Here is a 13,355-nt window from a genome sequence, read left to right on the forward strand (position 1 = left end):
AATAGATAAATAAGAACTAGAAAATACTATTAAAGATTTGGTTTAAAAACCTATAATGATATTCATAGTAAAAAAGATTTGGTGTTTTTTTGTTTCTTATTTATTTGTTATATCTTTACCTTCCATATTTTTTGTTTCTTGTTGATTTATTTTTATTTCCCTTCTGTCTCTTTTGTATTTGGAAACAATTAAGGTTTTGTAAGCCAAAATACAAGTTTTCAAAGTCATCTCTTCTCTTTCCAAGAAAAAAAAAGGAAAGAAAGAAAAGGAAAACAAGAAAAAAAAAAGTAGTGAAATGGTGAATTTGTCAATTTAGTAGTTTGAATTTGACTTTTTACTATTGACCGTTAGTTTTAACAGAACAAGCTAAAGTGACACAATAACCCAAACTACGAAAGGGTCATATATAGGTTTTTAAATTATAGGGAGTTATGTGATAAAACATCAAACCATAGGGTGTAGAAGGTAATTTACCATTGTATTTATTGTTCATTTCTATTTTACACTGATCAATTGACCTTGATAAAATGGGATGTGACGCGATTATACCATACGTATGTCAGCGATGATGCATGCAAATTGCAAGAATACATATGGATCTCCCCAGTCTCCCAGTAATCTCATATCCAATCTTTCGTCTTCTTCACCATAGCTATATATACACCATATATGCCTCCCTCCATTAAGTCCAGAAGTAAGGCAAACAGGTGACAGGTTCACACACAAAAATATTAACAAAATGAGTGGAGCAGGAGAAGGGAAAATGGTGTGTGTGACCGGAGCTTCGGGTTACATAGCTTCATGGCTGGTGAAGCTGCTGCTCGAGCGCGGTTATACTGTTAAAGGTTCAGTTCGAGATGCCTGTAAGTCCAGTTTTTGTTCTTGATCAACTATCTTAGTGGCTTGTGCAGTTTTTGATGCCCTGTTCTGATTGTTGTTTAATTGCTCCTGGAATCTAACATTTTAGGGTAAATTACTTATAACTATATTTTAGGGTGATTTTATATAATGCTAGTTGGTCCCCTAAGATTTCAAAATAGCCACATACCCCCATAGTTATATGTAAAGCGGAAAATGATGGAATGCACAATTAGTTACGGCATTTATACCAAACGCGCTCTAAAAGCATGTGATAAAGTCTTAATTTCAATGTAATTCTCTTATATATAATTGTCCACTTTATCCCTCCTGTGATTTTTATATTTATCCATATAATCCACTTATACTTTTATAGAAGGTAATTAAATCGTCGATTTAGCATTTAAGTAAAAGTACTAATGGTATTTCAATTAACGACATTATATAGGCTATTCTCCATCAAGTTTCCGCTTTACATAAAATCATAGTGGGTGAATTGGATATTTTAAAATGTTAGAAGGGTCATGTGGCAACAAACAAAGCCACAGGAGGATTATATGTAATTTGCCCAACATTTTTATTCAACTCTGCAGTGTGAAATTGTTTTGTAGCTCCAGATGATATTCTTGCAACGGCTAAATGCTCCCCATGTTCTGTTTGCTCAAAAGAAAATCACATGCAAAAAAAAAAAATTGATGTGGACCAACCTAATTGATATTTGAGTAGCTGAAACTATATAATGTATACCTTAACAGTAATGTTTCATGCTCCAGATACAACGATCAAGTTACACTAAAAAATCTTTAGCCTATCGAATCTATATCCTTCTTCTGAAGGACTGAGTTTGTTATAAAAATAGTGGTAGATGGCATACAATTGTCCCTCTGATAATTATCTCAAGAATTAATTGTTATCAAGAAAGTTACAAATGTACACATCTTAAAACCAGAAATCATAGGGCTATGATATTATTGTGGTCATATTATGTTGCCCGTCAATTTCTTTTCGTTTTTCCCCGCTTGCCTTTAGCTAGTCAAATTTATCATTGCTTTGAGGTTCGTTTATTATTGCTCTAAGTCCATTGCTTCTTGAGTTGCGCCATAGTGAAAACATAGTACACTTTACCAAGGCGGCATGGTTTTGACTATAGCTGTCTGAACATTCTACTGATGCAATCATGACACAGATGATCCGGAAAGGACACAACATTTGACATCACTTGATGGAGCTAAGGAAAGGCTTCAGTTGTACTCGGCAAACTTACTAGAAGAGGGATCGTTTGATGCAATAGTCGAGGGATGTGAAGGGGTTTTCCATACTGCATCTCCAATCAAACTTTCATTCAGCAATCCAGAGGTACATTTGCTTTACAAGATTGGAAATTCTCTACTGTCTACAAAATCTGCTATTTATCTCTTGAAGTTTGAAAATCGTAGCATACTTTCTGATTTATAATTGTGCGACTTCTTTTAGTATCTTCCTCTGTTGCATTTTTACTGGCTTTTTTGGGTGATAGTCTACTCCTCTATATGTGATTTATGACAAGGTTATAACTGTAAAGGCAAAAAAAAAAAGAGTTAGACTCAAATGTTTCCAATCATGGTTCGCCATATCGGCCGATACCGATACGTATCGGCCGAGTCGTATCTGGAACAGAAGAGACCGATACGATACCGATCCCCGAATCGCGGATATCACCATATCCGCGATGACTCGGTCTGACTCGGCCGATATTGATCGATTCGAATTCGTGATGCATGATATCGGCCGATATATCCGAGTCAACTCGGAGTCGACTCCGATATTTTTTTAAATTGTGTCTTTTTTAGTATTTTCTAATTTTAGTAATTTTTTCAAAATTTTTGGAAACTTTAATGTGTTATATTGTTCGTATCACCCGATATTCAACCGATATATCGCGACGGATGTGGAACAACTGAGACCGTGACGCGACCGCGACCCGCGATGGCGAACCATGTTTCCAATTCTATGGCTCTACGTTTTCTTTTATTAACCAAAGGGAGGAGATTAATGTAGCAATCAGGTCAAACACCTGAAGAATATTTCTTTACATTTGGTACATACAAAACTAATCTGTTCCTGCAGGTCATTCACAAAAAAGACTGTCGTGTGTTATGTGCTTTAGTCTCTTTTTAATCAGTATACATGATGTTTCTATGAAATGATCTGGAAATTGGTACTTCAGAGAAACAATTCAAAGGGTGTAATGTTGTGAAATAAAAACATTAAGAGCCATAAACATAGCAAATGGTCCACAATTGGGCAGTAGATTGGGTCCGACTAACTATTTTCCTGGGTAAGTCAGTCAGGGTAAGGTTATAGAGCAAGCTATAAGCTTGTCCTGGAGCAAATGAATCCCTGCTTTGACCAACTAATTATTCAGCCAGTGTAGAGCCAATAGCTTTTGCGTGCCCATACCAGAATGAATAAGAAGCTTATAGAAACTACAATATATGTTCAAGCATCTGCAAATTATATGTATCTTCATTTGTAAGTTGATTAACTTCTATTAATGATTGTGCCTTAAAATTTTATGCAGTACACTTATCATTGTCTGTTTCTCAAATTGTGTTTATGGATTTTTATTTAAGTAACTTTGTAGAACTTTGATTTTAGTCATTTCAATGAACAAGGTTGACTCATAGACACTAAAAGAAATTGCAACATGCATTATGTGTTCACGCTAAAATCTGTTCGCAGGATTCATGGGAGCTACACCTTTTATATTTTCTGTCTGTCCTGTTCAAGCCAGAACAGAATTTCATCGGTTGATATTTGGTACCAAACGGTTTAATTGGTGACCACATCTGAGACTTATTTCAGTTGTTCCTCTATCGGTCTTAAGTAACTAATATGGGAAAAAACAACAATAAAGGACCTGAGAACTTATTTTAGCAGCAAGAGGAGATAAGACAACTATATGCATCCTTTAGCTAAGTAACTAAAGCTGTAGGTTTACAGCATTTGTGGTGAAATTCATCAAACATAATACCAGAATGATAAGTTTTTTGCAGGTTAAAAGCATAGTCTTACCTATGACTGGTAATGACTTCCTTTTTTACTTGGTTTGATTTCATAGGCAGAACTACTGGAACCTGCAGTAAGCGGAACACTGAATGTGCTGCGGTCATGTGCAAATTCTTCTTCTGTCAAAAGAGTAGTTATAACATCCTCTATGGTTGCAGTTTCAGAAAACAGAGAATTAAAGGAGGATGTGGTAGTTGATGAAAGTTGGTTTTCCGATCCATCATACTGTGAGGAGCAAAAGGTACACATATTATCTGTCTTCTTCCAGTAAAATCTAATATGGAATGCTGGAATTCTTTAGTTTTAACTTGTTATTGGGACACATATGAGGAGTTAGCCCAGCTGTGGAGATAATTAAGTTAGGATCTTCATGACTTGGTGGTACTTTAATAGGCAAAAAGAAGGATATTTTTGTAACCAGAATGGTCAGTCCATTTCTTTCCTTCTATCTAAGTAACAACTTAACTTTAATGAAACATTAATAATGTAGTGTGGAATAGTCGGGGAAAGAGCAATATGAAAGTTTTCCTACTTAATTATGCATCTCTTGCATGATCAAATTCTATACTATTGTCTGAGAATACACACCAAGATGAGCAATATTTGGTCGGTCAGTTGGAAAGGAACTTCTGCTATAATATTATGAATATGACTATATGCGTTAAAGTGTCAAGGTCCCTTGTAGTTTTGCTGTTAACTTGTGGATTAAGAGGTCAGATGACCAGGATATGTCGACACTGGTGCTTTGCATCATTCCTTGAATATAGAAAGTTTACACCATTCCTAGGATCCTTGAGAAATCTGCTTATTCACTTATGGCATAGCTTGTCCTGGGAAATGTGGATACTTTCACTCTGTGCTTTGTAGCTACAGCAATAATAGTTTCAACTGATGTAAGTTGCTGGATTTGTCAAATTTTTAGAAATTTATAATGTTACTTCTTAAAGTTTACAAATCTAATTACTTTCTGCTACCATCTTACCAACATTTACTGATTTTTTGGTGTTGATAGTCTTGGTATGAACTTTCAAAAACCATGGCCGAGAATGCTGCATGGAAATTTGCAAAGGATCATGGCATTGACGTGATTACAATTCATCCAGGATTGGTCATTGGTCCTCTCTTGCAGCCATCTGTTAATTCGAGCGCTGTTTTGTTCCTCAACCTATTAAAGGGTTTGTTTCAAAATTTATTGAATCACCTTAGTAATCATTGTCTAACTGACTCTTCCATCTATGTTACTTATAGCTTTATTATGCACCACAACTTTCTTTGTTACAGTAGAACAAAAAACTTATGACTAATAACATTTCAAGGCACTGCTGGCTAATCACATGATTGACAGACATAGGTCAGAATGTGAACTGATATATCAAGCTATAAACTCTGACCAGCTTATGATGTTTTAAAGGTTTGCAGGACAATCTTTCATCTGAAATTCACGTTGTGTGCATCTTCCTTTCAACAACATTGAGGTTCTATGTGATTAACAGGAAGGAAAAGAAATTTTTGGGTGGTAATTGTGAGGAAAAATTTGTTAGGAGTAGTCACTGTTTATGTTGTTCAGACTTGCTAAAGCTTGTTTATTCCTCACATAAATAAATAAACTATCCTTTGAAAGAGAAACCTAACTCTAAATCTGAGAAATTCCAGGGACAGATTAGCTAGTAGATTGTTGGGATTAATCTTTCTTATTATTCACCAATTATCTGAATTGTCTCAACTAGTTCATTCCTCACATCTCCCTCCCCTCTGTGGCTTTGCTGATACTAAAACAGAACAAAGTAGTACATACAACACATTTCTTCTGGAAGGCCTCTAAATTTGACTCTTTTCATGGCAAACAACATTGTATTTAATTGTATGCACAGTTTCACTTATGTTGCTGAAGAGCCTGCAAAAAAATGTGTTTAAAGATCTTAGGTGCCAAATGCAGGGGTTGAACCATTTCCTAAGGCAACATGTAGCTGGGTTGATGTTAGAGATGTTGCCTATGCACATGTTCTTGCCCTTGAAACCCCTTCTGCAAGTGGAAGATATTGTCTGGTTGAAAGATGTGCAAATGCCTCTCAGATCATCAAGATTTTGCATGAGCATTACCCAACTCACCAATTTCCTGATAAGTAAGTCTTGTTTTCCTTGTTTAGGTCTTTACAGGCTTTTGCTGATGGCCTTGTATACGTCCAAAATGTATCACATATTTTTATACTCTCTTTTAAAGGACACTAAATCCTAAATTTTCTGCCTTCTTTTTTTTTTTCTTTTGGTCTCATGTTCCATAAAAAATGAGCTCTTTCTCAGGTTGATTTCTAGAAGATGGTCTTCTTTGGACTAGGATATATCACCAAATTGGCTTTGTCTCCAAAATAGAAATTCCGTTTTAGGCTTTTTTTTAGAAAAAAATAAATTTCATTCATATCACAACTAAAGTTATCTTTTAAAAGGTCTTTTGAAACTTCGTAAAAAAGGCACAATTTACAGTAGATATGAGGCAATTGTCCAGTAGATTTTCAAGCATTTGAATTTACATTTGCATTTTCATTACCTAAGCTTTATTTATGTTTGCCATAATTGTGTATTGTCCCGCATACAGCAGAATGTCAAACAATACCAACCTTATCAGCCCAAACTACAGAGCCTCCAATGAGAAGGCAAAAAGGTTGGGAGTTCAATTCACTCCTTTGGAGGTCAGCCTAAAAGATGCTGTTGAATTCTTCAGGGAGAAAAATTTAGTCAGTATCTGAGCTATGGCATTGATTTACTATTGTATTCAAACTATTAAATTAAATAAACCAGCTAGTTATCTCAGCTGGCAGGGGTCACCCTGTATGTTTATTTGTCCCACCATATTTGAGTTATTATTCCCACCATTTATGTGGATTTATTTGTAATATATTTCTCATAACTATGAAACATTGCGAAATAGTAGACTATTTCTTGCATGTCATTTTTCATTTTTTGCATGTAAATTTGAAAATAGGAAATTCAACTTTTCATTTTTTTCAAAGTGGGCATTTTCTTACAAGCCTGTTGTATGATTTAATCATAGGTTTTCTTCCGCCTCTGTGCTTTTGGTATGCAAGCTGTGGAATACCTAGGAAAAAATGGAAATCCCTTCTAACTCCAAAGCCAAATTCCAACTAATTGAACACAATCTGATTCTGAATACAAAGCCAAGAGGGGGAAAAATAAAAAAGAAAAAAGAAAAAGGAGGATGCAGGTATTTTAGAAGTTCCCTTCTAGATTTTGAAATGATTGAATTTTGACAAAAAGCATATATGCATGTTAAATTTACTGTAACAACTAATAAGAAATGGCAAACCATTTACGAGAAAAAGCTTGCGAATCAAGATTAAAATGAACTTACATTTATTAAAGAGAAGCATTTTCTAAAATTCAAGAAATACTAACGTATCCAAAACAAATTCAGTACTAAAAAAAAAATATTAGGCCTGCACTGAATGTCTGAGAGCTCAATATTCTAACAAAAGTCATCATTTTTTTAAGCCATTGAAATCTAACAAAATGCTTTATGAAATAAAGATCAAACCTAAAATCCAGAGCAACAAGTAAATCTTTCCAAATATGTGATGATGTTTTCAGCGAGTTTATTGCCAAAATAACTCTTCTTTTGAAACATATACCCAAAGTAACCTAATTTTAAAATTTATTACCTTTATAATTCTTTTTTTTCCACATAGGTTGCATATGTGGTAGGATAGAGATAGAGACACGTACTATCTCTCTTTTCCAATTAATATCTTCCCTGATTCTCTCTCTGAACCTACCCACTTTTTTTTCCTTTATTATTTTTTGTCCTTTCGTTATTTTTCCTTGTCAAATGTAATTGTTAAAAGTCAATATTTATATTAACAACATCTAAAACTTCATTATCATTCCTGATATTATGAAAATATTCTCATCGAATTAATAATTTCAAGGTAAATGAAGATTATTCTCGTCTTTTCTGTTGTGCAGTTTTTGGAACATTCTTATGGCCTTCAAAAAATTTTGAATACTAATTGTTTTAACAAATGATTTCTCACACCGTGTGCTTGATAAAATGTCTAAGAGGAAAACTACGTAACAACATAAATTCATGCTCAATGTAAGCATGTTCATTTGTAGTGCCTCTCTATCACATAATCAAATAATCTCGTATACTTGAAGTATTTTTGCATATTTATTCAACATCAATTAATGGCTTGTGTTACTTTTGATAAACTTTAGCATTATCTTAATTGCAATAGTTTGATTACTTTTTGTAAAAGTACTTTTCAAGGAGTAGAAAGCATAACATGAACAAATATGATAACCTTGAAGTTTTTTAACTTTTTCTTATTATTGCTTATAATGTTCATTGCAATTTTTGTATTTTGCAAATTTATTTTTGAAAAAATATATGCAATAAGTTTGATACATTTAAAAAAATTGTAGAGAGCAATAATAGCAAGGTCAATAATGGTAAAATTTATTTTAAATAATTATAAGGAAATTATCAAAGTTATGCAATTTTCTTGTGCCTCTATAATAAAACAGTTTAAATTTTTAGTTTTTATTGGAAACTATAAACTAGATTAAAGCTTTCCTTTCTTGTTATCCTACATGGCAATCAGGGTAATTAGGTGGCAACAATAACATCGATTTGGGAATAAAATTTGAAAGTGAATCACATTGGGAATATTTTTTAGAAAGAGTGTTATTTTGGCAAAAAACTTTGTTTTCAACAGCAATATTTTTTTCCGAGCAATAGTCGGAGCTTTCAAGAAGACGCTAAATTAGGAGTCAACATAAAACGAAACTTAAATTAGGCAACACATGAAGCAGGAAAAGTGGCCTTACATGTCAAAGGAAAAGGGAGAACAATGGTGTGCACACCCTTAAAAACTTGGTAAAAAAATAAGACATTATACTTGATTGGTAATTGAATTTTTTTTTTTTGGTCGGTATAAAGGTTGAAAGATGAATCAAACTACTGATATTCGAATTAAGTTCAGTCTGGTAAAAGCTCGTTCGATTTGGTTCACCAACTTGTCAAATCAACTTTGAACATTATTTTATATTCGATACCATTCAAATTTGATGAAATGCTTTTTCAAATTTAGTTCAACAAAAGTTATGGTGGTACTTTTTGAACATCAAGTTACGAGTAGCGTCACCGGTAAATGGGGCAACTGCAGTACTATTCAATTATTATTCATCTCATATCATGCTATTATTTTATTGTATGTAAGAATTTTGCTCATAAATACCAAAATTTTTAAAATATATATACAAAAATTTATATATTTTTAAAAAAGTATATAAAATATTTTTTGAAAATGTATAAAAATATATAAACATTTATATAAATATGTGCCAAATTTTATATAAAAAAATAACAACCGTACAATTACACCAATTTTTTTGAATTAGTGCTCCTAATCCAATATTGACCACATTGTACCTAGTACGACCATGTGTTAAAATTGTGACACCAATCATCAAGGACCCCACATGGGCAACATGTCAAAAGTGGATAGCTTTTGGCGCTAGTCAGAATGTAGTCAAAAGGTATTTTTCATGTTAAAAAACGGGATACCTATTAAAAAAGTTTTTTCCATGTAGTACAAATATGCTACATAAAATAGGACCTGTCTAACAGATGCCCTCTTCGTTAATATAAATTTTTAGATGTTATATTTTTGAAATATAAAATTAATTAGAGAAAGTAAATAAAATAAGGAAGAATTATAGGTAAGATTAAATAGGAAAAATATATAAATATAAAAATTATTAGTATGTGTATATATGTAGACACCAAAAAAATTTCATAAATCATTTTATGATTTGTTAATATCTATTATTGTTTATTTTTATTTATTTATCTCTATTTATATTTTTACCTTTTTAAAAAAAAAATCATTCCATCTCATTTGATTGTTTTTGCAAAAAAATTAGAAAGAAAAGAAAAGGAAATACAAAAAAGGAAAAAGAAAAAAAATCAAAATCAGATGTAAAAAAAAAAAAATTCCCACGCGTGCTGCATCTTCAAGCTTCGTACAAGAAGCAAAGTAGTAGTACAAAAAACCAGCTGGGATTGGAGCAATTCCCATTCGCATTTTCCTTTTCTTTTCTCTTCCTTTTCCTTTCTTTTTCCTTTTCTTTTTCTTGCTTTCTTTCTCTCTTCTTTTTCTTTCTTCTTTCTTTCTTTCTTCCATCCTTCTCCATCCGAACTCCACCGCCGCCAACCATCAACATACGTCGAGCTCCACAATCATTTGCCCCTCACCTGTAGCTGTCCACGGCCCCCTCAGTTATCAAGGAAGTTTCGTTATCCCCATTACTTTTCTTTTATTCTTTATTTTACATTGGGGACAATGTAAGATTTAGGTGTGTGGGAGAATAGCATATAATAATATATTGGAAAAGTGCAAATATTGGCCATAGTTGCTGCTGTATAGAAGTGGAGACCTTATCTACTTGGAAGGTACGTTATCATTAAAAATGACCATTAGAGCATTGAATATATGATGGAACAAAGATTGAACACTCTTATGCAGCAGAAATGGATGGCTAAGCTAGTAAGATTTGATTATGAGCTTCAATACAGGAAAGAAGCATATAATATGATGAGAGATACTCTCTTTAGAAAACTAGCAGAACCAAGAGAAGCTCTTGCATCATCATTGTTAACAGTGATTTTTGATAGTGATTAAAAAGGGATGGCAAAGAGATATAAGGCTATAGACCTTCATCACTCAATTACAATTTGATCTTTCTAAGGTCGCACCTTATTACACATGGAGCAACTGGCAGTTAAGAAGGATGGGGAGACTAGTGGTAGAAAATGACGGTCAATTCAAGAATAATATAATTCACTTGTGGCATTCTAGTGCTGTTGGAGACATTCAGGAGTTTATGCTACCTAAAAGAAGTTGAAGTCAGTGGTTTATTAGAGAAGAATGTATCAAGACATAGTCAACTATGTGGCTGCATGTGATGTCTATCAGTGCAACAAATATGACAATACTGCTTATTTGGGTTTATTACGACTTTTACGTGTGCCTCAAAAGGTTTGGAGTGAATTTCCATGGACTTTATGGAAGGTTTACCTAATGCACATGGTAAACAAGCCATCTTGGTGGTGGTTGACAAGTTAGGTAAGTATGCACACTTCTTGGCATTGTCACATGCTTATTCAGCATTTATATTTCCACATATTCCTGGATCAGATCTATAGACTTCACGGGTTGTCTCAGAGCATTGTTAGTGACAAGGATGTGGTCCTCATTAGCACTTTTTAAGTTACTGAAAGTGCAGATTAATACCTCTTCTACCTACCACCCTCAGTCAGATGGTCAAACTGAGGTGGTAAACAAGTGTTTGGAGTAATATTTGAGGTGAATGTGTGGAGATTTTCCAAAGCAGTGGTCTATCTAGTTACCCTTGGCTGAATATTGGTACAATACCAAATTTCATGCTGCCACTAAGGTTATCCAATTTGAGGTGGTGTATGGTCATGCACCATCTCTGCATATGCCTTGTCTACTTGGGAATTTAGTAGTGGAAGTGGTGGATAGAATCTTGGCAGCAAGGGAGATAGTTTTGCATCACTTAAAGTACAACCTTCACAAGGCACAAAATAGGATGAAGCAACAAGCTGACCAACACAGGTCTAACAGACAGTACTAGGCAAGAGATTGGGTATATGTGAAACTACAACTATAGAGGCAACACTCTTTGAAGGTACACTCTTGTCAGAAGTTAGCTTCTAAGTTTTTTGGACCTTTCCAAGCGATCAAAAGAGTACACCCTGTTGCATATCAGCTTTAGCTGCCTAATATGGCAAAAATACACTCTATTTTTTATGTATCTCTTCTAAAGAAGAAAGTGGGCACTCACTAGTTACCTCACACATTCCTTTTGCAATCAATACACAGGGATAATTATTAATGGAGCCTATAGCCATACTTGATCAGAAATTGGTGAAATGTGGTAACTCTCTTGCTACAAAAGTTTTGGTGCAGTGAAGCAATTCTTTTCTTGAAGATGCTATCTGGGAATTCTGGTTTGACCTTAAACAACAATTTCCTGAATTTAATCCTTGAGGACAAGGATTCTCTGAGGGGGAAGTATTTGTTACCTTAGTTTTATTGATAGGGTTATTTTTTTTGTAATAAAGCAAGTATGATAGGGACTTAATGAATAAATCCTTATAATTCTTGTATGTCGGTTGGTTGTAATGAATTAGCTGACTTGGACAAGTGTAGTAGCCGAATAAAAGAGAGGAGGGTGGTAAGTTGAAGGCAGTTCTTGGATTTCCGATTTCCATTACTTGTAATTGATTATCATCTTCATCTACATTCTTCCTACTCATTCATCAATCAATAACAATCCCTAATTCTCTGAGTTTCTTCTTTCTTTCTTAATTACAGCTCCTTGAATTAGTAAATTGTAGTGGGATCTTCTATTTTCTGCAACATTCACCTTCAAGTGCTTCTTGTTTTCTAAATAACGATATAGCCTTTGATACTATTTTCTTTGTTTTCTGTCTTCAACAGAATTGTTCTTGGAAACTAGTTTTAGGGTTTCCTTTGTTTCCTTTAATTCCCATTTTCAGGGATTTTCTCTGTTCTTCCCTTAATCAATTGAATTGCAAACTCTCTTGTTTTTATTATTTCTATTATCTCAAGTACAGGACGCAATTACATCAATCTTGGTTTAGCAGTCTGTTAGGATCCAAGCGTGAAATAAACAACTATTGAGATATCAAGTCCACTACAATTTAATGAGAAACAAGCCACATGCATGAAAGATAAATGACACACTATTTTTTAATGTGGTTCGGCTCCACCATTGAATCTATATCCACAGAGAGAAATTTGTTCTTTATTATAAGAGAAAAATCCTATACAAGAACACAACTTGAACCCCAGTTCAACCTTTGTATACCATCTCTCATCTCCTAAAAATCTTCTCTCACCACCCATGTAGAAGGCTACATGTCGTCTCTTGTGTGCTTTTGTGTGTCTCTTTGTAGTCTGCCAACCCATCTATTTATAGAGAATATTATTTGGCCAAAAAATTAAATAATAATAGGAAACCAATTCTAATTTCTAGACTTGTACAGAATAGGAAATAATTTCTAATCCTAAACAAAATAGGAAATTCCTTGGCTACTATTTCAAGTAACTAAAACCAATTAGGAAACTAGTTACTTCCACACAAAACAAAAACCTGTCTGAAAAGAAATTAAGTCAATTTCCTAACAAATCTCCATCTTGGCGAAAATTTCTTTTAACAATTATTTACCTTCAACTACCAAATAATATGGTACCGAACTACACACTCGAATCAATACAGTTCTGATACCAAATTAATTTAATCGCCAAATGAATATGTGTATTTACATCCAGTACAACCTCCAGTTGATTCGTGAGAAGATGCCTCAATTCACCATTTCCCTT

At 33.7% G+C, this 13,355-nt stretch overlaps 1 protein-coding gene across 2 annotated transcripts; it reads left to right on the forward strand.

Annotated features, from left to right (window-relative positions):
• Positions 1-604: 604 nt before the first annotated feature.
• On the forward strand, positions 605-6,824 carry LOC113757459 (cinnamoyl-CoA reductase 1-like). Of its 2 annotated transcripts, none has more exons than XM_027300738.1 (6): positions 605-863; positions 2,045-2,214; positions 3,959-4,147; positions 4,919-5,081; positions 5,843-6,029; positions 6,500-6,824. In XM_027300738.1, the coding sequence occupies exons 1-6, from the start codon at positions 740-742 to the stop codon at positions 6,648-6,650; spliced, it is 984 nt and encodes a 327-aa protein (XP_027156539.1). In that variant the 5' UTR covers positions 605-739; the 3' UTR covers positions 6,651-6,824. The 2 variants fall into 2 exon arrangements, with proteins under 2 accessions (XP_027156539.1, XP_027156540.1); XM_027300739.1 differs by having other exon boundaries at positions 612-863; positions 6,503-6,824.
• The last annotated feature ends 6,531 nt before the right edge of the window (positions 6,825-13,355 follow it).

This window comes from Coffea eugenioides, unplaced genomic scaffold (assembly GCF_003713205.1).
Source record: "Coffea eugenioides isolate CCC68of unplaced genomic scaffold, Ceug_1.0 ScVebR1_309;HRSCAF=961, whole genome shotgun sequence".
NCBI classification, from domain to species: Eukaryota; Viridiplantae; Streptophyta; class Magnoliopsida; order Gentianales; family Rubiaceae; genus Coffea; species Coffea eugenioides.

Bases quoted from the DNA above. Each gene is read 5' to 3' on its own strand.
- LOC113757459 (XM_027300738.1), top strand. From the start codon at position 740: ATGAGTGGAGCAGGAGAAGGGAAAATGGTGTGTGTGACCGGAGCTTCG. The intron at 864-2,044 runs GTAAGTCCAGTT...ATCATGACACAG, and splicing joins AGGTTCAGTTCGAGATGCCT to ATGATCCGGAAAGGACACAA. The intron at 4,148-4,918 runs GTACACATATTA...TGGTGTTGATAG, and splicing joins CATACTGTGAGGAGCAAAAG to TCTTGGTATGAACTTTCAAA.